We start from the raw sequence: 26,338 nt of genomic DNA, 5'->3' as shown, positions 1-26,338 counted from the left end.
ATTACCCCCTGATGTTTGAACTCTTTATACTGTCTGACTATCTGCTTCCCAGGGGTCTCATTTGATGTAATTGTCAACTATCAGTCCAATTTTAAAACATCAGTTTGTATGTAGCTATAAGTATATAGCTTCCCTACATTTTTCCTAGATTTGTGTATATATATATGTATGTATATATTTCTAAATATTCCCAATCAGTACATATTTATAGTCTTTTCAAAAAATATTAGTTAATACAAGACTAGTTCTTATCAAAGCAAGTTTTGGGGACTGAGTCAGAACTAAGTGGTTCTACCTGCATTGCTTTCAAAAGCAGACCTATAGTGGGAAGATGGAACCTTGACTTTTAGATAATGAGAGTTTAACTGAAAATGTGTATCTCTATGTTCAGAATCTTTTCCAGGCTGAAACAAATTCATAATCAAGAAATACATTTTATAGTGCTATAAAAACATTTCCAGCGCTTCTCACATGTCCTATTATTTCAACTTGAAAAAAGATTTAAACTTAAATTATTTTCTGGAAAAAATAACATGTCATACATTTAAGTTAAAAAATCTGCTGAAAGACAAAATAGTTTGAAATATAGGTGGAGCAGGATGGACAGTGATGCCCATTCTCCAAGGCTCACCATACTCTTCTAGGTGGCTTTAGCCTTTGGGTAACTGTAGGACCTGGACAGAGTAGGGCAGTCTTGTCCATAAGGATGTGCCCAGTTCGATCTGAGTGTCCTCATCTGCCAGCCTCTCCTGGGGCCTCAGCCTGGCGTGCCCACTTGCTCACTTGCCCACAGCCTCACATGCCCAACCAGGGTGCTTCCTTGGGGCCCTTCTCATAGCTCCTTCACCAGCAGACCATGCGTCACCATCAGAGAGCTCCCACTGACTAGCCACCATGGATGCGCATCTGCCTACCTACAGCCTCCACTCCCCTATAGCCTTCCCCACCTCACTTTGCCGTCATGTACTCGCCCAATGTCCTCTCCACTGCTTTGCTGGCCCGCAAGCATGGGTGACCATACTTCCTCTCTCCCACTGGCATATGTGTGTACATGTACCCTGCCTCTTCACCACTGCTGGCGTGAGCACACTCTGCCACCACTAATGTGCGGCACTCTGCCCTGCCAATGTGGCCTGCATGAGGGTGTGTACAGAATCCAGTGCCTCACTCCCACCAGCAACTGGCCACCCTGCCCCACCACCACACCAGGATCCACACTCAAGCTAGCATAGATCCTGCTATGCTATGCCACCGCCTGAGGAAAGGCACTGGCCAGCACTCCCCATCAGAATGCTGTGGCCAGCAGAGCAGGAACACCGGGCCCCTCCAGTGCAGCCAGTTCCTAAGCTCCTGAGACTAGAGAATAAAGCTGGGGGCTTGGTACCAGCACCCCTAGAGTTAGAGCAGGAAAACTAGGAATACTAAGCTGCCGCTTTGGCCCTCTAAAATCTTCCGGAAACAAACTTAACAGACACATAGACCAATGGAATAGAATAGAGAGCCCAGAAATAAAGCTTGCACACCTACAACCATCTGATCTTCTACAAAGTTGACAAAAACAAGCAATGGGGAAAGGACTGTTTTATTCAATAAATGGTGCTGGGACAACTGGTCAGCCATATTCAGAAGACTGAAACTGAACTCCTTCCTTATACCATATACAAAAATCAAGATGGACTAAACACTTAAATGTAAGACCTACAACTATGAAAACTCTAGGAGAAAACCAACAAAATACCATTCTGAACATGGACCCTGGCAAAGATTTCACGACTAAGATGCCAAAAGCAATTGCAACAAAAACAAAAATTGACAAATGGGACCTAATTAAACAAAAGAGCTTCTGCACAGCAAATGAAACTATCAAGAGAGTAAATAGACAGCCTACAAAATGGGAGAAAATATTTGCAAACTCTGCATCCAACAAAGGTCTAATATCCAGGATCTATAAGGAACTTGACGCCATTAAAAAGTGGGCAAAGGCATAAACAGACATTATCAAAAGAAGATATACGCATGGCCAACAAGTGTATGAAAAAATGCTCATCACTAATCATTAGATAAATGCAAATCAAAACCACAATGAAATACCATCTCACACCAGTCAGAATGACTTATTAAAAAGTCAAAAACTAATAGATGCTGGCAACATTGTGGAGAAAAGGGGAATGCTTATCCACTGCTGGTGGGAATGTAAATTAGTTCAGCCACTGTGGAAAGCAATTTGGTGATTTCTCAAAGAACTCAACGCAGAAGTACCATTTGACTCAGCAATCCCATTATTGGGTATATACTCAAAGGAATATAAATCATTCTACCATAAAGATACCTGCAAACGTATGTTCACTGCAGCACTATGCACATAGCAAAGACATGGAATCAATCTAAATGCCCATCAGTAGTAGACTGGATAAAGAAAATGTGGTAAATATACACCATGGAATACTATGCAGGTGTGAGGAAGGAGTCCAGTTTCAGTATGCTTAAGTCTTTAATCCATTTTGAGTTGATTTTGGTAGATAGTGATGATGCAGTGTGAATATGTGTTCCCATCCAAATCTCATGTTGAATTGCAATCCCCAATGATGGAGGTGGGGCCTGGTGGGAGGTTATTGGATAAGGGGGATAGATTTCTCTGGAATGGCTTAGCACCATCCCCTTAGTGCTGTTCTCTTGATAGAGTGAGTTCTTACAAGATATGGTTGTTTAAAAGTATAGCACCTCCCCCACCCTCTCTCTCGTTCCTGCTTTGCCTTCCACCATGAGTAAAAGTTCCCTGAGGCCTCCCCAGAAGCAGATGCTGCCAGGCTTCCTGTACAGCCTGCAGAACTGTGAGTCAATTAAATGTCTTTTCTTATAAATTACCCAGTCTTAGGGTTTGTTTTTTTTTTTTTATCACAACACAAGAACAGCCTAATAAAGGGGAGAAATAGGGGTCTAGTTTCATTCTTCTGCATGGGGATATCCAGTTTTCTGAGCATCGTTTACTGGAGAGACTGTCCTTTCCCCAGTGTATGTTCTTGATGGCTTTGTTGAAGATCAGTTAGCTGTAAATATGTGGATTCATTCCTGGGTTCTCTATTCTTTTCCTTTGTTCTGTGTGTCTACTTTTCTACCAATATCATGTTGTTTGGGTTAGTACAGCCTTGTAATATATTTTGAAGTCAGGTGGTGTAGTGCCTTGAGTTTGTTCCTTTTGCTTAGGACTGCTTTGACTATTCTGGATCTTTTTTGGTTCCATATGAATTTTAGCATTGTGTTTTCTAGTTATGTGAAAAACTACATAGCTATGTAGTTAGAGATTGCATTGAATCTACAGATTGCTTTAGGTAGTATGGTCATTTTTAATGATATGAATTCTTCTGATCGATGAGAATGGGATGTCTTTTCTCTTCTTCAATTTCTTTCATCAGTGTTTTGTAATTTTCCTTGTAGAGATCTTTCACTTCTTGGTTAAATTTATTCCTAGGTTTTTTGTTGTTGTTGTTGTTTTTGTTGGTTTGTTTTGCCACTGTTATAAATGTGATTGCCTTCTTGATTTTTTTTTTCAGATATTTTATTATTGGTGTATAGAAATGCTGACTTTTGCTTGTTTGTATCCTGCAGCTTCACTGAATTTGGCTCAGTTCTAAGAGTTTTTTGTTTGTTTGTTTGTTTTTTGAGAAAGTCTTGCTCTGTTGCTCCGACTGGAGTTCAGTGGTGTGATCTCCGCTCACTGCCACCTCTGCCTCCTGGGTTCAAGCAATTCTCTGCTTCAGCCTCCCAAGCAGCTGGGATTACAGGCACCCACCACCATGCATGGTTAATTTTTTTTTTGTATTTTTAGTAGAGATGGGGTATCACCATCTTGGCCAGGCTGGCCTTAAATTCCTCACCTCGTGATCCACCCACCTCAGCCTCCCAAAATGCTGGGATTACAGGCATGAGCCACCATGCTCAGCCTGTTTGGCTTTTTTTTTTTTTTTTTTTTTTTTTTTTGAGAGAGAATCTTGCCTTGTCACTCAGGCTGGAATGCAGTGGCACAATCTAGGCTCACTGCAACCTCTACCTCCTGGGCTCAAGTGATTCTGGTGCCTCAGCCTCCAGAGTAGCTGGGATTACAGGCATGCGCCACCATGTCCAGCTAATTTTTGTATTTTTTAGCAGACATGGGGCTTTGCCATGTTGGCCAGGCTGGTCTCGAACCCTTGGCCTCAAGCGATTGCCTGCCTTGGCCTCCCAAAGTTCTGGGATTACAGGCATGAGCATTGTGCCCAGCCCTAAGAGTTTTTTGATGGAGTCTTTTGGTTTTCTAAAAATAAGCATAGGCCAAGTGCAGTGGTTCATGCCTGTAATCTCAGCACTTTGGGAGACCGAAGCAGGCGGATCACGAGGTCAAGAGATCGAGACCATCCTGGCCAACATGGTGAAACCCTGTTTCTACTAAAAATACAAACATGCCTGTAGTCCCAGCTACTTGGGAGGCTGAGGTAGAAGAACTGCTTAAACCCGGGAGGTGGAGGATGCAGTGAGTCAAGATTGCGCCATTGCACTCCAGCCTGGGCGACAGAGAGAGACTCTGTCTCCAAAAAAAAAAGAATAATGTAATCCCCAAAGAGGGTCAATTAGAGTTCCTCTTTTCCAATTTGGATGCCTTTTATTCCTTTTTCTTGGCTGACTGCTCTGGCTACAACTTCCAGTACAATGTTTAATGGGCATGGGGAAGGTGGGCATCTTTGTCTTGTTCTTAGAGGAAAGGCTTTTAACTTTTCCCCCTTCAGTCTGATGTTAGCTGTGGGTTTTGTCATATATTGCCTTTATTATTTTAAGGTATGTTCTTTCTATGCCTAGTTTGCTGAGAGTTTTTCTCATGAAGGGATGTTCAATTTTATCAAATGCTTTTTCTGCATCTATAAAAATAATCATAAAGTTTTTGTTCTTGGTTCTGTTGATGTGATGTATCAAATTTATTGATTTGCACAGGTTAAACCATTCTTGCATCCCTGGTATAAAACCCACTTAATCAAAGTGTTTTATCTTTTTGATGTGCTGTTGGCTTTAGTTTGCTAGTATTTTGTTGAAGATTTTTGTGTCTATGTTCATCATGCCTGCAGTTTTCTCTGTGCTGTTGTTGTTGTGTTTCTTGTCTAGTTTTGGAATCAGGGTAATGCTAACCTCAAAGAATGAATTAGGGAGGATTCCCTCCTCTTCAACTTTTTGAAATAGTATAAGTAAGATTGGTATTAGTTTTTCTTTATATGTTTGGTAGAATTTGGCAGTGAATCCATCTGATCCGGGGCTTTTCTTTATTGGGAGACTTTTTATTATTGATTCAATCTCACTACTTATTACTGGTCTGTTCAGGTTTTCTATTTCTTCCTCATTCAATCTTGGTATGTTGTATGTTTCCAGGAGTTTACCCATTTCTCTAAGTTTTCTAGTTAGTATATAGTTATTCATAAAGTCTCGGCTGATGTTTTCTAATTCTGTGGTATCAGTAGTAATGTCTCCTTTTTCATTCCTGATTTTGTTTATTGGGGTCTCCTCTCTTCTTTCCTTGGTTAATCTAGCTAGTGATTTATAAATTTTATCTTTTTAAACAACAAACTTTTCATTTCACTGATACTTTGTATTTTTTTAGTCTCTATTTCGTTTCTTTCTGCTCTAATCATTATTATTTCCTTCTGCTAATTTTGGGTTTTGTTTGTTCTTGCTTCTCTAATTCCTTAAAGTGCATAATTAAATTCTTTATTGGAAATCATTCTACTTTTTTTCTTACATAACATTAAATTTACATAAGCACATACTACTTTTTTGATGTAGGTATTTATTCCTGTAAAGTTCCTTCTAAGCACTGCTTTTATGATATTCCATATGTTTTGGTGTTTTGTGTTTCAATTTTTATTTATTTCAAGAATTTTATTTTTAAGAGACAAGGTCTTACTTTGTCACCCAGGCTAGAGTGCAGTGGCACTATTGTAGCTCGCTGCAGTCTCAAACTTTTGGGTTCAAGTGATCCTCCCGCCTCACACTCCTGAGTAGTTAGGACTACAGTCATGCACCACCATGTCTGGCTAATTTTTAAATTTTTTAGGAGACAACGGGGTTTCAGTATGTTGCCCAGGCTGGTCTCAAACTCCTGGCCTCAAGTGATCCTCCCACTACAGCCTCCCAAAGTGCTGGGATTACAAGCATGAGCCACTGTTCCTGTCCTTATTTCAAGAATTTTTTTATTTCCATCTTAATTTCTTCATTGATCCAATGATCATTCAGAGGCATCTTGCTAAGTTTTCAAGTATTGTATAGTTTCCAAACTTCCTTTTGGTATTGATTTCTAATTTTATTCCACTGTGGCCTGAGAAGATACTCGAAATGATCTCAATTTTTTCAAGTTTGTTGAGACTTGTTTTGTGGCCTAACATATGATCTATCCTGGAGAATGTCCCATGGGTAAATGAGAAGAATGTTAATATGTATTCTGCAGTTGTTGGCTAAAAGTTTCTGTTATGTCTGTGAGGTCCATTTGGTCTAAAGTCCAGTTTAAATCCAACATTTATGTGTTGATTTTCTGTCTAGATGATCTGTTGAGTGCTGAGTGAGTAGGGTATTGAAGTCTCCCCCATTACTGTTTTGGATTCCGTCTCTCTTTAGATCTAGCAATATTTGCTTTATACATCTAATGCAGTACTGTTGGATGCATATGTATTTAGTATTGTTATACTCTCTTCTAGATTGATCCTTTTATCATTATATAATGACCTTTGTCTTTTTTTTTTTTTTTTTTTCCCTCCTGTTTTTGACTTAAAGTCTCTTTTAGCTAAGTATAACTACTCCTGCTTAGTTTTGGTTTCTGCTTACATGGAATATCTTTTTCCATCTGATATAGTTTGGCTCTGTGTCCCTACCCAAATCCCATCTTGTAGCTTCCATAATTCTCACATGTTATGGGAGTGACCCACTGGGAGATAACTGAATCATGGGGGTAGGTCTTTCCCATGCCGTTCTTGTGATAGTGAATACATCTTATGAGATCTGATGGTTTTAAAAATGAAAGTTTGCCTGCACAAGCTCTCTCTGCCTGCCACCATCTATGTAAGATGTGACTTGCTCCTCCTCGCCTTTTGCCTTGATTGTGAGGCCTCCCCAGTCATGTGGAACTGTAAGTCCATTAAACCTTTTCTTCTTCCTAATCTCAGGTATGTTTTTATCAGCAACGTGAAAATTGATTAATTCACCATTCCTTTACTTTGAGTCTCTATTTTTCTTTACAGATAAAGTGCATTTCTTGCAGGCAGCATATAGTTGAATCATGCTTTTTTAATCATTTAGCCAGTCTATATCTTTTAAGTAGAGAATTCAATCCATTTACATTCAGGTTTATTATTGATATGTAATGCTTTCTTCCTGTTACATTCTTAATTGTTTTCTTATTGTTCTGTATACTCTTTGTTCCTTTCTTTTTCTCTTGTTTGTCATTGTGTTTTGGTGGTTTTCTGTAGTGGAATCATTTGAATCCTTTCTCCTCCTCCTTTGTGTGATTGCTTTACTTTGGAGTTTTATAGTTTCATGTGTTTTCATGATAATAACTATCATCATTTCCCTCCCAGTTGTAGGACTCCCTTGAGTTTAGTAGTAATGAATTCTCTTGGCATTTGATTGTCTGGGAAATACTTTATTTCTCCTTCATCGATGAAGAACAATTTTGCTGTATATAGTATCCTTGGCTGGCAGATTTGTTCTTTCAGCACTTTGAATATATCATATCATTCTTTCCTGGCCTGTAAGGCTTCTGCTGAGAGAGTCTGCTGTTAGTCTAATGGGGTTTCCTTTATAACTAGATACTTTTCTCCTGCTGCTTTTAGAATTCTCTGTCTTTCCCTTAGACACTTGGATTACAATATGCCATGGAGAAGACATTTTTATGTTGTATCTGTTTGGGAAATCACTGAGCCTCCTGTATCTGGATGCCTAAATCTCTTGTTAGACTTGGGAATTTTTCATCTATTATTTCATTAAATAGGTTTGCAAACCCTTTCATTTTCTCTTTGCCCTCAGGGATATCAATATTTCAAATATTTGGCCACTTGATAATGTTCCATAGTCACAAAGGCATTGCTCATCCTTGCTAATTTTTTCTTTATTTTTGCCTAACTGGGTTATGTCAAAATAACTGTCTTCAAGTTCTGAGATTCTTTCCTCTGTTTGATTTAGTCTGTTGTTGAATCTTTTGAGTGTATTTTGTATTTCATTCAATGAAACCTTCAGTTCCAGAATTTCTGTTTGGTTCTTTTTAAAATAATATCCATCTCTTCGGTAAATTTGTCATTTGTATCCTGAATTTTTTTTCTGATTTCTTTGTATTGATTTTTGGAATTTTCTTGCATCTCACCAGGCTTCTTTAGTATCAAAATTCAAAATTTGGAATTCTTTTTCCTGGGATTTTGTGATTCTTTTTCTTTTTCTTTTTTTTTTCAGACAGAGTCTTGCTCTGATGCCCAGCCTGCAGTGCAGTGGCACAATCTCTGCTCACTGCAAGCTCCGCCTACTGGGTTCATGCCATTCTCCTGCCTCAGCCTCCTGAGTAGCTGGGACTACAGACACCTGCCACCACGCCTGGCTAATTTTTTGTATTTTTAGTAGAGATGGGGGTTTCACCATGTTAGCCAGGATGGTCTCGCTCTCCTGACCTTGTGACCCGCCTGCCTCAGCCTCCCAAAGTGCTAGGATTACAGGCATGAGCCACTGTGCCCAGCCATGAATTTCTTTTGCATTAGGATCTGTTGCTGGAGAAATTATTGTGTACCTTTGCAGGTTCATATTTCCTTGCTGTTTCATGTTTCCTGTGTCCTTACATTGATATCTGTGCATCTTGTGTCACAGCTGCTTTTTCCAATTTTTTTGAATTTGCTTTCATCAGGGGCACATTTTTCTGAAGATGTGTATATGGTGTTGGTAGGCTAGAGCACATTTGCTCTGATTCTGGGCATATGCAGTATTATTGTCTTTGTATGATTTCTTTGGCTGTAAACAGCATCAGTGGTATCTGTGATTTCCTTGGTGGCTTAGCATGTGGTTGTTAGTGGAGGCTATGATGAAGTTTTGCTGGGTTCTGGGATGCCAAGTAGACTGGTCTTCAGGTCTCAATGGTGGCAGTGGTATGTTAAGCATGCCTGTCCTTGGGCCCCAAGGCAGCATACCCTGGCATTGGTGTTAGTGGATCCAGGTAGCCAATTCTTGGGCCTCTAGGTGGCTTGCTTGTATGCCAGGAATGGCAGCAGTAGGCTGTGTAGGTGAGTGAATTCTAGAGTCCTTGTGGAGTGTGCATGGCATGGTCAATGGCAGTAGCAGTGATAGGAAAATCCACTGGAACTCAGTCAACTGTGTTGGTGTTGGCATGGCTACAATGGGTTGGGCAGGCCGGTTTCCAGATCTGTAAGTGGCACATGCTGGTGAATGCCAGCTGTAGTGGTAGTGGCAGGTTGATTGGACCTGATCTTAGACCCTGGGAAGAGTGCTTAGGTGCAACCAATGGTGTACTGGGCTGGGTGATCCTCAGACCTCTGGATAGCATCCGGGGTACTAGGGGAGGTAGAGCCAAGCTAGGTTGTGCCCTTAGGCCCCCTCATGGTGTGTAAAGATGCTGGCTGTGGCATGCAGAGGCAGAATGACCCTGTGGCCATTGGCAGATTGCTCAGGTGGAGACAGCAGCAGCTGTGCTGTGGCCCTACAACTGGGAAGAGTGGAGTTGCTTCCCCTGGGAATAGCCATAGGCAGGAAACTGAAAGGGATGGGCTTCATCTGAGCCTTGGCCTAGAGCAGGCAGTGGAATTTGTCTTTGGAGTGTGTGAGAATGCACAGTTGCCCCTCTGTGGGGGTGAGGGAATAGGACTGCTGTCTGTGGCTGCCTCTTCAGCCCCAGGAGGGAGGGAAGGTGAGAGAGTGGGGGAGAATTCATGGAACTGACAGTACGCATGGAAGCAGGAGAAGGACAGGTAATCATGAGGAAGTGAAGAAAAGAAAATGTAGAAAGGATTAGGAATATTTTTTGTTGCTTTTAGCTAAAGAAGTGAAATTCAGGCCAAGTTCAATTCGATCTCTAGGCCATAGGGAATTCTAGTTGCCTATTGAGTTAAATTTAACTATCCTGTCTTCCTCCCTTCCTTCATTCCCATTAGTTCTCAATAATGACACAGTATATCTCAAAAGAAAAAGCTTCCTATAACCCTGCATATTCATCCAGTTACCATTATTTTTCTCTATTTCCCTTCAGAGTCAAGCTCTATAAATAATTTTTACTTCCTCACTTTCCATGGTCTTCAACCTATTCTAATCTGGTTTGCCTCTCTTTAGTCTGCTAAAATTTTTCCTACCAAAGTCACCAGTTTCCTTCATGATTCCAAATTCAACTGAGTTTTTAAAAAAATTAATGAATTTTATCTTTTAGGTCAGTTTTGGGTTCACAGCAAACTTGAGCAGAAAGTATAGACTTCTCATATATCCCCAGTTGCCACACATGTAAAATCTCCCCTGCTATCAAGATCCTATACAATAGTGGTATATTTACTATAATCGATGAACCTACACTAACACATCATTATCTTAAAAGGCCACAGTTTACCTTAGGGTTGGGTTCACTCTTGGTGTTGTATATTCTGTGGGTTTTGACAAACGTATAATGAGATGTACCCACCATTCTAATATCACACAAAGTAGTTTCCCAGTCTTAAAATTCCTCTGTAATTTGCCTATTCATTCATTCCTTCCTCCTAACCTCTAGCAACCACCAATCTTGTTGTTGTCAACATAGTTTTGCTTTTCCAGAACATCATATAGTTGGAATCACACAGTATGTAGCCTTTTTAAAGTCACTTCTTTCACTTAGTAATATGAATTTAAGTTTCCTCCATGTCTTTTAATTGCTGGATACGTAATTCCTTTTTAGTGCTAAATAATATTCCATTGTTTGGATATACCACAGTTTATTTATGCATTCACCTACTGAAGAACATTTTCATTGCTTCCAAGTTTTGGCAATTATGAATGCAGTTGCTATAAATGTTCAGGTGCATTTTTTGTGTGGATATAATTTTTCAATTCATTTGTATAAACACTAAGGAATGTAATTGCTGGATCATATATAGGAGTATGTTTAGTTTTTAAAAATCACCAAACCATTTTCCAAAGTGACTGTAGCATGTTGCATTCTCAGCAGCAAAGAATGAGATTTCCCGTTGCTTCACATCCTCACCAGCATTTGGTGTTGTCCGCGTTTTGGATTTTGACCATTCTAATAGGTGTGTAATAATAACTCGCTGTTGCTGTTTTTGGTTTTTTTGAAACAGAGTCTCACTCTGTTGCCCAGGCTGGAGTGCAGTGGCATGATGACAGCTCACTTCAGCCTCGACCTCCCAAGTTCAGGTGATCCTCCTACTACCTTCACTTCCAGAGTAGTTATGACTACAGGCCTGCACCACCATACCAGGCTAATTTTTTTTTTTTTTTTTTTGGTATTTTTTGTAGAGACAGGGTTTTGCCATGTTGCCCAGGCTGGTCTTGAATCCTGGGCTCAAGCAATCTACTTGCCTCAGTCCCCCAAAATGTTGGGATTACAGCCATGAGTCACAGCACCCAGCCACTCACTGTTGTTTTAGTTTGCAATTGCAATTGCCTAATGACATAAGATGTTGAACAACTTTTCATAAACTATTGCCACTTGTATATCTTCTTTTGTGAGGTGTCTGTTCAGGTCTTTGGCCCATTTTTCATTGGGTTTTCCTTTTTCTTATTCTTGAGGGTTTTTGCTTGATTGGGTTTTTTTTGTTGTTGTTGTTTTTGTTTTTTGAGACAGGATATCACTCTGTTACCCAGGCAGCAGTGTGCAGAGGTGTGGTCAGGGCTCACTGCAGCCTTAACCTCCCAGGCTTATGCGATCCTCCCATCTCAGCCTCCCGACAGGGATTCTGTCTCTACAAAAAAGTACAAAATGTTGCCCAGGCTTGTCTCAAATTCGTGGGCTCAAATGATCTGCCTGCCTTGGCCTCCCAAAGTGCCAGGATTACAGGCATGAGCCACTATGCCTGGCCCTTATTGTTGAGTTTTAAGGCTTGTCTATGTTGGTTGAAAATCTTTTATCAGATATGTCTTTTGCAAATACTGTCTCCCAATCTGTGGCTTGTTATCTCATTATCTTGACATTGTCCTTCATACAGCAGAAGTTTTTTTATTTTAATTAAGTCCAGGTTATCAATTATTTCTTTTATAATATGTGCCTTTGGTATTCTATCTAAAAAGTCATCACCATACTCAAGGTCACCTAGATTTTATCCTATGTTATTTTCTAGAAGTTTTATAGTTTTGCATTTTACATTTAGGTCTATGACCCATTTTGATTAATTCTTGTGAAGGGTATAAGGTCTGTGTCTAGGTTCATGTTTTTGCATTTGGGGGTCCAGTTATTCAAGCACCATTTGTAGAAAATACCAACTTTTCTCCATTATATTGCCTTTGCTCCTTTGTCAAAGATCAGTTGACTATATTTTTATGGGTCTATTTCTGAGTTCTCTCTCTATTCTGTTCAATTGATCTGTTTGTTTATTCTTTTACCAAACCCACACTGTCTTGATCACTATAGCTTTACAGTAGTCTTAAACACAGGTAGTATCAGTCCTTTGACTTTTTCTCCTTCAATATTGAGTTGGCTATTCTGTATCTTTTCCCTCTCTATATAAACTTTAGAACCAGTTTGTCTGCTACATAGGTCCCCCAGCAGGTTAGGTTCTGGAAAAACACTTTCTCCTGAGGCCAGGCCTTCTTACAAAAAACAAAAACAAGAACAAAAAACTTGAATGTTCTAGCATTCTGTTTCAAATAGTTCCTTTCTCCTCCCACTGCTAGAAGCATGAGAGGATTTTACTCTAACATTTACTGTGAAGACCTGATGGTAGAGCTCCTGGAAGTAAAACTCACAAAAGTGGCAAGGGGACCACCTAGGACTCTCAGATTTGTCCATATTGAGCCTCCAGCAATTCATCAACACTGTTTAGGTTTTTCTATCCTGGCAATGGTTCCCATGGAGGTTTCTGTTCATGGGTTTCTGTTTTGGTAGGTTGTGATTCTCTGTGTCCTCCTGTCTGTCTCTCTAATATTTGGTGCAGCAGTTTTCTCTATGACCTTACTTCTCTGACAGACCCAAGAAAAACTGGTGACTTTTCAGTTTGTTTAGCACTTTACTTGTTGTTAGGACAAAGTGACAACTTCTAAGATTCTTACATTGCTGCACTGGAAACTGGAAGTCCTACAATTGACTTTTAAATTCCTTCCTAACACAAGAAACAATAAATTCTTGAGATGGTGGATATCCCATTTACCCTGATTTGATTATTATGCATTGTGTGCCTTTATCAAAACATCACATGTACCCCATAAAGACATACAGCTATTATGTACTCATAATAATTAATATTTTAATGTAAATAATCAAAATAACATAGACACGAAAAACAAAAAAAAAAATTCTTTATAATACTGCACCTTCAAGCAGCACTCAACACTGTTGATCATTCCCCCTTTTGTGGGTGACATGATTTCCTCTCTTGATTTCTATGATACTACATTCTGTTTCTTTTTCTCCTCTTCTCCACCACTCTTCCTTTTGTACCTGACTATGAAGTTTTCCAGGGATTGACCTGGGTCCACTTCTCTTCCTTACTCTATAGATACTATTTCCTAGGAGATTTCACCCGTTACCATAACTTTAAAAAAATTTATAATATAGTACATCTGTTCCCCTGACCTCCAGATTTATAGCCAATGGCCTTCTCAACATTTCCATCTTCATGCATCCTCAGAACTCCTGTCTTTCCTATCACAGTAATTAGCGTCTTTATCCACTAAAGAAGCTCAAAACGGAAACCTAGAAGTCTTTCTTAACATTTCTTATTCCTCCATCATTTGTATCCAATCTATCAACTCTACAGGCAAAATTATCTTGAATACATGGGTATTTCTTGATCTCTCCTATCAAACACCCTAGTCAAAGCCACCACTATCTTTCACCAAAAATCTTTGTAACTTTGTAACTCCCTACTAATGGGTCTCCCTATTCACCCTCTTGCCCCTTTTCTATTTGTTCCCTAATTCCTTACAGTGACAATCTAGTGTAGTAGAAAAAGTATAGGCTTTAGATCTGGAAAGATCTGCCACAACCGCCTCAAAAAACTGGTGAAAATCTAAACCTCAGTTTTCTCAGCTATAAAATAAGTAAAAACAAATAAGCAAACAAACAAAAACTAACTACTAACCTGCCTGGAATGATATAAAGAAAATATATAATTAATGAAAAGTCACTCAAAAAGTAGCCCTTGCTACATACAAAATAAAGTCCAAAATTTTCCCCAGAGACCTCCAGATTCCAGCTGGGCATGATGGCTCACACCTGTAATCCCAACACTTTGGAAGGTTGAGGTGGGTGTATCGCTTGAGCCCAGGAGTTCAAGGCCAGTCTGAGCAACATGGTGAAACCCCGTCTCTACCAAAAATATGAAAATTAGCCATTTGTGGCAGTGTGTGCCTGTAGTTCCAGCTACTAGGTAGGCTAAGGCAAGAGAATCATTTGAGTCCGAGGAAGTCAAGGTTAGTGAGTGGTGAGCGAGCCACTGCACTCCAGCCTGGGTGACAAGGCAAGAACCTGTCTCAAAAAAAAAAAAAAGATCCAGATTCCATGCCTAACATAATGATTCATAAGTAATCTTCAGCATTATTCAAAGAGAAGTTATAAAAAATGTAAAGTACACAGGTCTCCCCCGTCACCCATCCACAGTTTTGTCTACCACAGTTTCAGTTACCTGTGGTCAATCACAATCCAAAATATAAGATGGAAAGTTCTAGAAATAAACAATTTGTAAGTTTTTAATTGCACACCATTCTGAGTAGCATGAAGAAATTGTGTGCCATCACCCTCAGTCCAGTCCACTCCAGGATCAATCATCCCTTTATCCAGCATATCCATGATAGACATACTACCCGCTCATTAGTTACTCAGTAGCTGTCTCAGTTATCAGATCAAAAACATGTAGTATACATAGGGTTCAGTACTATCCACATCCACTGGGGGTCTTGGGATGTATCCCTCACAGATAAGGGGGGACTACTATACATTTTCATTCTCTTTGATTAAACTGATATACAGTATATACTTATTTATAAGCTGCATAGCTTTTTCACAAAATTGAATAATCTGTTTGATAAACTTCCAAAATGCTTTTAATTATTGATTTAAATAGCTGAAAAAGAATTCCTATAAAAGTATTGGTTGGCCAGGCACAGTGGCTCACGCCTGTAATCCCAACACTTTGGGAGGCCGAGGCAGGCAGATCACGAGGTCAGCAGATCGAGACCATCCTGGCTAACACAGTGAAACCCTGTCTCTACTAAAATTACAAAAAATTATCCAGGCGTGGTGGTGGGCACCTGTAGTCCCAGCTTTTCAGGAGGCTGAGGCAGGAGAATTGCATGAACCCTGGAGGCAGAGCTTGCAGTGAGCTGAGACCATGCCACTGCACTCCAGCCTGGGTGACAGAGCGAGACTCTGTCTCAAAAAAAAACAGTATTGGTTAAGGCTGGGTACAGTGGCTCATGCCTGTAATTCCAGCACTTTGGGAGGCTGAGGTGGTAGGATCACTTGAGGCCAGGAGTCTGAGACTAGCCTGGACAACAAGTGATACCCCATCTCTACAAAAACATTTAAAAATTAGCTGGGCATTGTAATGCATGCATGCCTGTAGTTCCAGTTACTTGGGAGGCTGAAGCAGGAGAACAGCTTGAGCCCAAAAGTTCAAGGCTTGTAGTGAGCTATGATCGCAGCACTGAACTCCAACCTGGGTGACAGAATGAGACCCCATTTCTTTTCTTTTTTTTTTTTTTTTGGAGACAGAGTCTCGCTCTGTCGCCCAGGCTGGAGTGCAGTGGCGCCATCTCAGCTCACTGCAAGCTCCGCCTCCTGGATCCACGCCATTCTCCTGCCTCAGTCTCCCGAGTAGCTAGGACTGCAGGTACCCACCACCATGCCCAGCTAATTTTTTGTATTTTTAGTAGAGACGGGGTTTCACCATGTTAGCCAGGATGGTCTCAATCTCCTGACCTCGTGATCCTCCCGCCTTGGCCTACCAAAGTGCTGGGATTACAGGCATGAGCCACCATGCCCAGCCAAGACCCCATTTCTTTAAAAAAAGAAAAAAGTAAATTTAAACTGTTAGTTAAAAGTAAATTATTTGTTAATGAAATTTATTATGATTTATGCAGTTATTCTGCTTCAATACTTGCTTTTTTCTTTGTTTTTTCAGGGATTGAAGGGCAAGTTTTCTCAGCAAGTAAAATCTCACAAGCTGCATTATCTATAAATAAAAACATAGTTTAGTATTCTACTTATTTCATCTGTCATTAACTATAAGTCCAAAGGACAAGAGAATTCAAATTTGACAAAACAATATTTTAAAAACCCCTGATTTTAATGACTGCACCTTTGTCAACAATTAAACAAGAAAAATGAATGTATGTTGAATAATAAAAACATCCTTATCTTAAGAGCTCTAGGTTTCAGAGAAGCAAATAAAATATATATAAAATATTTTCTTTTCAGTTAGTAGGGAAAGTTGCATGTGATTATAATTCTTCATTCATTATCCTACCATTTCCACTCTCCACATTTTCAAGCTATTTTTCTACTACAATTTTTTCTTTTTTCTTTTTTTAAATTTCAATAGCTTTAGGGGTACAAGTGGTTTTTGGTCATATGAAAAAATTGTACAGTAGCAAAGTCTCAGCTCTTAGTGTACCTGTTTACTGCAACTTTTCTATCAGCATTTTAAACATTCTCAAGCCTCTCTCATCAAAAAGTTTCCTGGTACCTCATATCTACCTCCTGCTATAGCCCCTGTATCTCTTCTTGCCCACAGGCAAATTTCTTAAAAGATCTTCCATGTATACTAACTTTATTTCCTCTCCTCCTATTTACTTCCAAATCCAAAGTATCCAGTTGCACTTCCACCAATATCAGCAGAGACCTTTCCTGTCCTACCTCACTGGACCTTACTACAACAGGCTGGAACACTTCTAACCTGGTTCCTTTTTATGTCTCTTCTTCAGTCTTGAGTCTTCCCTTTTCCCCTCTCTGGACTCAATCCAAACAACAAATATTTATTGAGGGTCTGCTATGTGCCAATTTTGCCTATCATATGCATTTAAAGTTGTATATTCAGCTTTTCTTTTCCTTTTTTTTAAGATGGAATCTCACTCTGTTCCTCAGGCTGGAGAGCAGTGGTGCGATCTGTGCTCACTGCAAACTCCACCTCTCAGGTCAAGCAATTCTCCTGCCTCAGCCTCCCAAGTAGCTGAGATTACAGGCACACACCACCACACCCAGCGTATATATATATAATTTTTTTTTGAGACAGAGTTTCGCTCTTTGTGGCCCAGGCTGGAGTACAGTGTCATGATCTAGGCTCACTGCAACCTCCACCTCCCGGGTTCAAGTGATTCTCCTGTCTCAGCCTCCCGAGTAGCTGGGATTATAGGTGCCTGCCACCACGCCTGGCTATTTTTTTTATTTTTTTATTTTTTTAGTAGAGACAGGGTTTCACCATGTTGGCCAGGCTGGTCTCAAACTCCTGACCTCAGGTGATCTGCCCGACTCAGCCTCCCAAAGTGTTGGGATTACAGGCATGAGCCACCACGCCTGGCTTATTTATTTATTTATTTTTTAAGTAGACATGGGCTCTCACCATGTTGGCCAGGCTGGTCTCAAACTCCTGACCTCAAGTGATCTGCCTGCCTCAGCCTCCCAAAGTACTGGGATTACAGGTGTAAACCACCATGCCCGGTTCAGCTTTTCTTTATTCTTAACAATACTACCTTGAATTAAGGCACCAAAAGATTTTCTTTAGGTTTCAATAGCATTTCAATTCACCTCCGTCAGCAGTCCATTATCCTTTTATACTTAAAATGCAAATATTGTTTGCCTAAAACTCTTCAAAGCCTTTCCTCTGCCCCCAAGTTAAACTCAAGCTCCTTAATTTACCATTACAAAGTCCTTCTTTTTATGATCTGTGTATTTCTTATGTATTCCTCAGCCTCACTACCAAAGCTAATAGGGTTGCCAGATAAAATACACTATGCCCAGTTAAATGTGAATTTCAAATTAACACTGAATAATATTTTAGTATATCACATTTAATAGCACAAGCATGAGCAACATTTAGGACATACTTATCTTAAAAATTATTTGCTGTTTATTAGAATTCAAATTTAACTGGGTATTCTGTAACTTTATTTGCTAAATCTGTTAATGCTAGAGACTAATCACTCCTGCTATATGGATCTTTGAGGGTAAGAAGCAGCAGGTAGGTTTGAGAGCTCTTTAGGAGATAAAACTAATACCAAGATTTGGAAATAGATTAGATATTAGCCTGAGAAATGACAAAAAAGGAAGCGTTAAGGATGACCCTCAGGTTTCCGGTTTGCTAAACCACATCTGTTAACCAACCTGGAGGACAATAATGTAGGACCAGGTTAGGTCTTGGCTGTGACAATTCTTAGTCCTCAATCCTCATGTGATTTCATAATCTTGATAACTTTTGTCATAGCTGGGATTATTCCTTCCTTAAAACACTCTCCTCTCCTGGCTTCATCATTCTTTCCTGGTTTTCCTACTACAGCACGAGCCATTAGGTCTCAGTTTTGTTTTTTTTTTTTAATTTTTTTGCTGGATATTTCTCCCTTTCCCTACCTCTAAATGTTGGAGTGTCCCATTTCCATTCACTGTGTATGCTTTTTAAAAATTATTTTTACCTCCTACATGATTTCATTTAATCCTATGGCTTCAAAACATCTCTTTGCTGGCTCCAAGTATGTATCCATAGCCCTAGCCTCTGGTCTGGAGTTCTCTAGACTCCTGCATCATAAACTGCCTTCATGACATCTCCACTTGAAAGCTAATAAGCCTTTCAGTTTTTAAATATTTTATTGAAGTATACCACATATATAATAGCAGTCACAATCGTGGTATATATGTATTCATCCATGTATCTACCACCCAGATCAAGATACAAAATATTTCCAGCACTGAGAAGTTTTCTGTTTTCTTTCCTTGTTGGCACCCTTTTTCCAAAGACTACCACTGTTTTGACATGTCACCCAGAATAGTCTTGCCTGTTCTTGAACTTTATATATATGAAATTATATAGTATATACATGTTCTGTCGGCGTTCTTTCACAAAACATTATGTGTATGGGCTGACAGATCAAATTTAATATATCCAAAAAAATTCTCTTAACCATTCTCCCAACTTGGTCTGCCCTACAGTCTCCCATCTCAATAAATGGTATCATCATTCATCTGATTTCTCAAGAATTTAATACTCATCCTTGACTTCTATTTTTTCTCTTACCTAATATCCAGGATAATCACAGATTCCTGGTATATCTGCCTTTAAAATATATTCCAAATCAGACCACTGCTACTATCATGGTTTAAAACACTATTATCTGATCACTGTAATAGTTTAATAAGGTCTCCTTGCTTCCACTCTTGCCCTCGTAGTCTATTCTCCAAATAACAGCCAAAATGATAATTCTAAAATATATAATCTGAGTCTTTGGAACATAGAAAACTACCACCTCTTAGAACCTTAGGACCACAGATGCACTGGACCCAGACACAAAGAACTCAAGGGCTCTTGGAAGCTTGGAGTTTCTCCAGTTTAGAGCCTGCTCCTCTGGAGTGAGGGATAAAGCAGAAAGAATAGGTGAAACACAGTAGTTTCTCAGATTTATATTTAGATTATTTTCCATCTTGCTACAACATATATGAATATCCTAAAATGGTAATGTCAGGTGTTGTAGCTACTGACCTATGGGATTGTTTAAATTCATTTAAAATGAAATAAAATGTAAAATAAAAATTATATATCTGATCATGTCATCCGTCAGCTCTAAGATGATCTAAGATGTATTTCTCAGTACATTTAGAATAAAATCCATAGTCCTTACAATAGTATACAAGGCTCTACTTTATACAACCTGGTTAGCGCTCTGACCACAATTTCAACCATTCATCTTCCTACTCACTGTGCTTCAGCCACAATGACCTCTTTCCTCTTCCTCAAACATGCCAAGCACATTCCCATCTCATGGTCTTTTCATGTATTGTTCCCTTTGCCTGGCATGCTCTGCCTCCCGGGTTTCCACAAGTCTGACTCTCTAACTTTATTCAGGCTCTCACCTCCTCAGAGAGGCCTATCCTGATTGCTCTATCTAAAATAGCATGCCTGGTTACACCTCTTTACTCTACCTTATATTCCTTAGTTACTGTTATTTCTACTTGACGTTATATATTTATTTATCTGTTTATTATCTTTTTTTCCACTATGTAACATTTGTTCTATTAGGGCAAGGATACTGTCATGTTTCCCAGTAACTAAAACAGTTAGTGTCATACTTAGGTGCTTAATAAATATTTGCTGAATGAACTAAATTAATGAACACTAAATTGAGATGCCTCTAAAATATCCAAGAGGAGATATCTAGAAGGCAGCTGCATATAATGGTCTTAACCTCAGAGGAGGAGAGTCTGGGTTAAGAGAAAACCTGGAAATCCTGCCTATTACATGACACCTATACATGTCAGGCAGAAGATAAAAAGAGATTAGAATCTAGGAACTAACTCTGAAAAACTCCCACATTTAATGACTGATGTTGGCAATTAAGATTGCAACTCCTGAACAGGAGTTGCTTGAGAAGTACTTTCTTGTTTATTTGTTTATCGCTATTACTAGACTATACAATCCGTGGCAGCAAGAAAATAGCCATTTCTGAATTTCTTAACACTTAATAGAAGAGCCTGGCACACAGTTGAAACACAGCTGGATTTGTTGAATTAAGAAATGTGTAAGGAAGAACAAAGCAAGATGGCTGAATAGAAGACTCCACTGATCATTGCCCCTACAAGGACACCAATTTAACAACTATCTATACACAAAAAGCACCTTCATAAGAACCAAAATTCAGGTGAGCACTCATAGTATCTGGTTTTAACTTCATGTTGCTAAAGAGGCACTGGAAAAGGTTAAGAAAGACAGTCTTAAATCACCAACACCACACCTCCTTCATCCCCCGGCAGCAGCCCTGTGGTATGTATAGAGAATCTGTGCATTTGGAAGGAGAGTACAGGGATTGTGAGACATTGCACTGAACTTAATGCTGCCCTGTCAAGTGGAAGGCAAACCTGGGCTGAACTCAGCTGGTGCCCACCTGTGGAAGGAGTATTTAAACCAGACCTAGCCAAAGGGAAATCACCCATTCCAACAGTCAGAACTTGAGTTCCAGCAAGTCTTGCCACTATAGAATAAAATGCTCTGGGGCCCTAAATAAACTTGAAAGCCTAGGCTACAAGGACTGCAACTCCCAGGCGAGTCCTAGTGCTGAACTGGGCTCAGAGCCAGTGGACTTGGGGCGGGCGGGGTAGGCGGGGGGAGGGGATGTGACCTACTGAGACACTAGCCAGGGCAGCTAAAGGAGTGCTTATGCCACCCCTCTCACAACCCCAGGCTGCACAGCTCATGGCTCCAAAAGAGACCCCTTTCTTTTGCTCGAGGAGAAGAGAGAAAAGAGTAGAGAGGACATTGTCTTCCATCTTGGATACCAGCTCAGCCACAGCAGGGTAGGGTACCAGGAAGAGCAGTAAGGCTCTAGCTCCCAGACAACATTTCTAGACACACCCTGGGCCAGAAGGGAACCCACTGCCTTGAAGGGAAGGAGGACCCACTCCTGGCAGATTTCATCACCTGCTGATTAAAGAGCCCTTGGGCCCTAAATAACCAGCAATGATACCAGGTAGTATTCCATGGGTCTTAGGTGAGACTCTGAGGCTGGCTGCAGGTGACACTCAACACATTCCCAGCTATGGTGGTTATGGGGAGAGACTCTCTGCCTGAGAGAAGTGAGGGAAATGTAAAGGAGATTTTATCTTGCACCTTAGATACCAGCTCAGCCATAGAAGGGTAGAGCACCAAATGGGCTCTTGGAGGTCCCTAATTCCAGGCCTTGGCTCTTGGACAGCATTTCTGGATGTGCCCTGGTCCAGAGAGAAGTCCACTGCCCTGAAGGGTAAGTCCCAGGCAGCATTTACCACAAGCTGACTGGAGAGCCCTTGGGCCCTAAAGGAACACCAGTGGTAGCCTGGCAGTACTCCCCATGGGCCTGTGGTGGCTGAGGCCACAGGGTGAGGCTCCTCTGCCTGTGGAAAGAACAGACAAGAGTGGGAAGGACTATGTCCCATGGTAGGAGTGCCAGCTCAGCCACAGTACAAGAGAACACTAAGTAGACTTCTAAGGGTTTTGACTCTAATTCCTGGCTCAGGACCTGCCCAGGGTCTGGGGGAACTTGCCACCCTGCAGGCAAGGACATAAGCTTCGCTGGCTTCTTCACCTGTTGTTTGCAGAGCCTTAGGGCCTTGAGAAAACATCAGCAATAGCCAGGTATTAGTTACAATGAGTCTTGGGTGAGAACCAGGGCTGTGCTGGCTTTAGTACTGACCAAGTGCAGTCCCAGTATTGGGAATTGGAGGCCACAGAGGTGCTTGTGTTACCCCATCCCCAGCTGCAGGCAGCTCAGAACTGAGAGAGAGAGAGAGAGAGAGAGAGAGAGAGAGAGAGAGAGAGAGAGAGATTGAGATTCTGTTTGTATGGGAGAAAGTAAGGGAAGAGAAAGAGTCTCTGCCTGGTAATCCAGATAATTCTTCCAGATGCTATCCAGGACCACCAAGGTGGTACCTCCATAAGTCTGCAAGAACTACAGTGTTACTGGGCTTTGGGTGCCCCCTAATGAAGATACAGTTTAGATCACAACACCCAAGTCCTTTCAAATACCTGGAAAGCCTTCCTAAGAAGGACAAGTACAAACAAGCCCAGAATGCAAAAATTACAAGAAATAGCTAACTCTTCAGTGTCCAGACACCAACAAACATGTACCCAGCATCAGTACTATCCAGGAAAACATGACAGCTCAGTCACAGAGGGGTAGCGCACCAACGAGGTTCACCGAATGAACCAAGTAAAGCACCAGGGACCAATCCTGGAGAAACAGAGATATATGACCTTTTAGACAGAGAATTCAAAACAGCTGTTTTGAGGAAATTCAAAGAAATTTAAAATAACACAGAAGAATTCTGTCTGGTAAATGTAACAAAGAAATTTAAATAACTAAAAAGAAATAAGAAGTAATGGAGTTGAAAAATGCAATTGACACGTTGAAGAATCCATCAGAGCCTTTTAATTTTTATTATTTATTTATTTTTATTATTATTATACTTTAAGTTCTAGGGTACATGTGCACAACATGCAGGTTTGTTACATATATATACTTGTGCCATGTTGGTGTGCTGCACCCATCAACTCGTCAGCACCCATCAATTCGTCATTTACATCAGGTATAACTCCCAGTGCAATCCCTCCCCCCGCCCCCCTCCCCATGATAGGCCCAGGTGTGTGATGTTCCCCTTCCCGAGTCCAAGTGATCTCATTGTTCAGTTCCCACCTATGAGTAAGAACATGCGGTGTTTGGTTTTCTGTTCTTGCGATAGTTTGCTGAGAAGGATGGTTTCCAGCTGCATCCATGTCCCTACAAAGGACACAAACTCATCCTTTTTTATGGCTACATAGTATTCCACGGTGTATATGTGCCGAATTTTCTTAATCCAGTCTGTCACTGATGGACATTTGGGGTTGATTCCAAGTCTTTGCTATTGTGAATAGTGCCACAATAAACATACGTGTGCATATGTCTTTAGAGCAGCATGATTTATAATCCTTTGGGTATACACCCAGTAATGGGATGGCTGGGTCATATGGTACTTCTAGTTCTAGATCCTTGAGAATCGCCATACTGTTTTCCAGAATGGTTGAACTAGTTTACAATCCCACCAACAGTGTAAAAGTGTTCCTATTTCTCCATATCCTCTCCAGCACCTGTTGTTTCCTGACTTTTTAATGATTGCCATTCTAACTGGTGTGAGATGGTATCTCATTGTGGTTTTGATTTACATTTCTCTGATGGCCAGTGATGACGAGCATTTTTTCATGTGCCTGTTGGCTGTATGAATGTCTTCTTTTGAGAACTGTCTGTTCATATCCTTTGCCCACTTTTTGATGGGGTTGTTTGTTTTTTTCTTGTAAATTTGCTTGAGTTCTTTGTAGGTTCTGGATATTAGCCCTTTGTCAGATGAGTAGATTGCAAAAATTTTTTCCCATTCTGTAGGTTGCCTGTTCACTCCATCAGAGCCTTTTAATGGCAGAATTGATCTAGCAGAAGAAAGCATTAGTGAGCTTGAAGACAGGTTATTTAAAAATACATAGAGAAGGCCAAAGAAAAAAGAATAAAAAACAATGAAGCATGTTTACAAGATCTAGAAAATAGCTTCAAAAGGGCAAATCTAAGGGTTATTGGCCTTAAAGAGGAGGTAGAGAAAAAGACAGGGGTAGAAAGTTTACTCAAAGGGATAACAACACCGAATTTCCCAAATCTAGAGAAAGATATCAGTATCAAGTACAAGAAGGTTATAGAACACCAAGAATATTTAACCCAAAGACTACTTCAAGGCATTTAATAATCAAACTCTGAAAGTTCAAGGATAAAGAAAAGATCTTAAGAGCAGTAAGAAAAAAGAAACACAACATACAATGGAGCTTCACTAGGAGCAGACTTTTCAGTGGAAAACTTACACTCCAGGGGAGAATAGCATGACATATTTAAAGTGCTGAAGGAAAATAACTTTTACCCTACAATAGTATATCAGGCAAAAATATCCTTTAATCTCCAAGGAGAAACAAAGACCTTCCCAGATAAACAAAAACTGAGGGATTTCATGAGTGCCAGACCTGTTCTATAAGAAATTCTAAAGGGGGTACTTCATTTACAAAGAAAAGGACATTAATGAGCAATAAGAAATCATGTGAAGGTACAAAACTCATAGGTAATAATAAGTTCACAGAAAAACACAAAGTATTATAACAGTGTAATTGTGGTGTGTTAACTACTCTTTTTTATTTTTTATTTTTTTATTATACTTTAAGTTCTAGGGTACATATGCACAACACGCAGGTCTGTTACATAGGTATACATGTGCCATGTTGGTTTGCTACACCTATTAACTCATCATTTACATTAGATATTTCTCCTAATGTTATCCCTCCCCTAGCTCCCCACCCCCTGACAAGCCCCAGTGTATGTTGTTCCCCATGTGTCCATGTGTTCTCATTGTTCAATTCCCACTTATGGGTGAGAATATGTGGTATCTGGTTTTCTCTCCTTGTGATGTTCCCCATGTGTCCATGCGTTCTCATTGTTCAATTCCCACCTATGGGTGAGAACATGTGGTATCTGGTTTTCTCTCCTTGTGATAGTTTGCTGAGAATGATGGTTTTCAGCTTCATCCATCTCCCTGCAAAGGACATGAACTCATCCTTTTTCATGGCTGCATAGTATTCCATGGTGTACATGTGCCACATTTTCTTAATCCGGTCTATCATTGATGAACATTTGGGCTTGTTCCAAGTCTTTGTTATTGTGAAGAGTGCTGCAATAAACATACGTGTGCATGTGTCTTTATAGTAGCATGATTTATAATCCTTTGGGTATATACCCAGTAATGGGATCACTGGGTCAAATGGTATTTCTAGTTCTAGATCCTTGAGGAATTGCCACACTGTCTTCCACAATGGTTGAACTAATTTACACTCCCACCAACAGTGTAAAAGCATTCCTATTTCTCCACATCCTCTCCAGCATCTGTTGTTTCCTGACTTTTTAATGATCACCATTCTAACTGGAGTGAGATGGTATCTCATTGTGGTTTTGATTTGCATTTCTCTGATGACCAGTGACGATGAGCATTATTTCATATGTCTGTTGATTGCATAAAGGTCTTCTTTTGGGAAGTGTCTGTTCATATCCTTTGCCCATTTTTTTATGTTTTTTTTTTCTTGTAAATTTGTTTAAGTTCCTTATAGATTCTGGATATTAGCCCTTTGTCAGATGGGTAGGTTGCAAACATTTTCTCCCATTCTGTAGATTGCCTGCTGACTCTGATGGTAGTTTCTTTTGCTGTGCAGAAGCTCTTTAGTTTAATTAGATTCTATTTGTCTATCTTGGATTTTGTTGCTATTGCTTTTGGTGTCTTAGTCATGAAGTCTTTGCTCATGTCTGTGTCATGAATGGTATTGCCCAGGTTTTCTTCTAAGGTTTTTATGGTTTTAGGTCTAACATTTAAGTCTTTAATCCATTTTGAATTAATTTTTGTATAAGGTGGAAG

The 26,338-nt window shown here is 40.1% G+C and overlaps 1 protein-coding gene across 2 annotated transcripts in view; it reads right to left on the bottom strand.

The window, feature by feature from the left end:
• Window positions 1–26,338, bottom strand: part of MEIKIN (meiotic kinetochore factor) — a 133,093-nt gene that overhangs the window by 49,361 nt on the left and 57,394 nt on the right. The window contains exon 9 of one of the 2 annotated variants that reach the window (XM_008014346.3): window positions 16,300–16,370. In XM_008014346.3, coding sequence (XP_008012537.3) covers window positions 16,300–16,370 — 71 coding nt within the window. Of the gene's footprint in view, window positions 1–16,295; window positions 16,371–26,338 lie in introns of both variants that reach the window. The other variant, XM_038008250.2, reaches the window with a different exon arrangement.

Source organism: Chlorocebus sabaeus, chromosome 23 (assembly GCF_047675955.1).
Source record: "Chlorocebus sabaeus isolate Y175 chromosome 23, mChlSab1.0.hap1, whole genome shotgun sequence".
In the NCBI taxonomy this organism is placed as follows: domain Eukaryota; kingdom Metazoa; phylum Chordata; class Mammalia; order Primates; family Cercopithecidae; genus Chlorocebus; species Chlorocebus sabaeus.
This window is presented reverse-complemented; position numbering and strand designations above follow the sequence as displayed.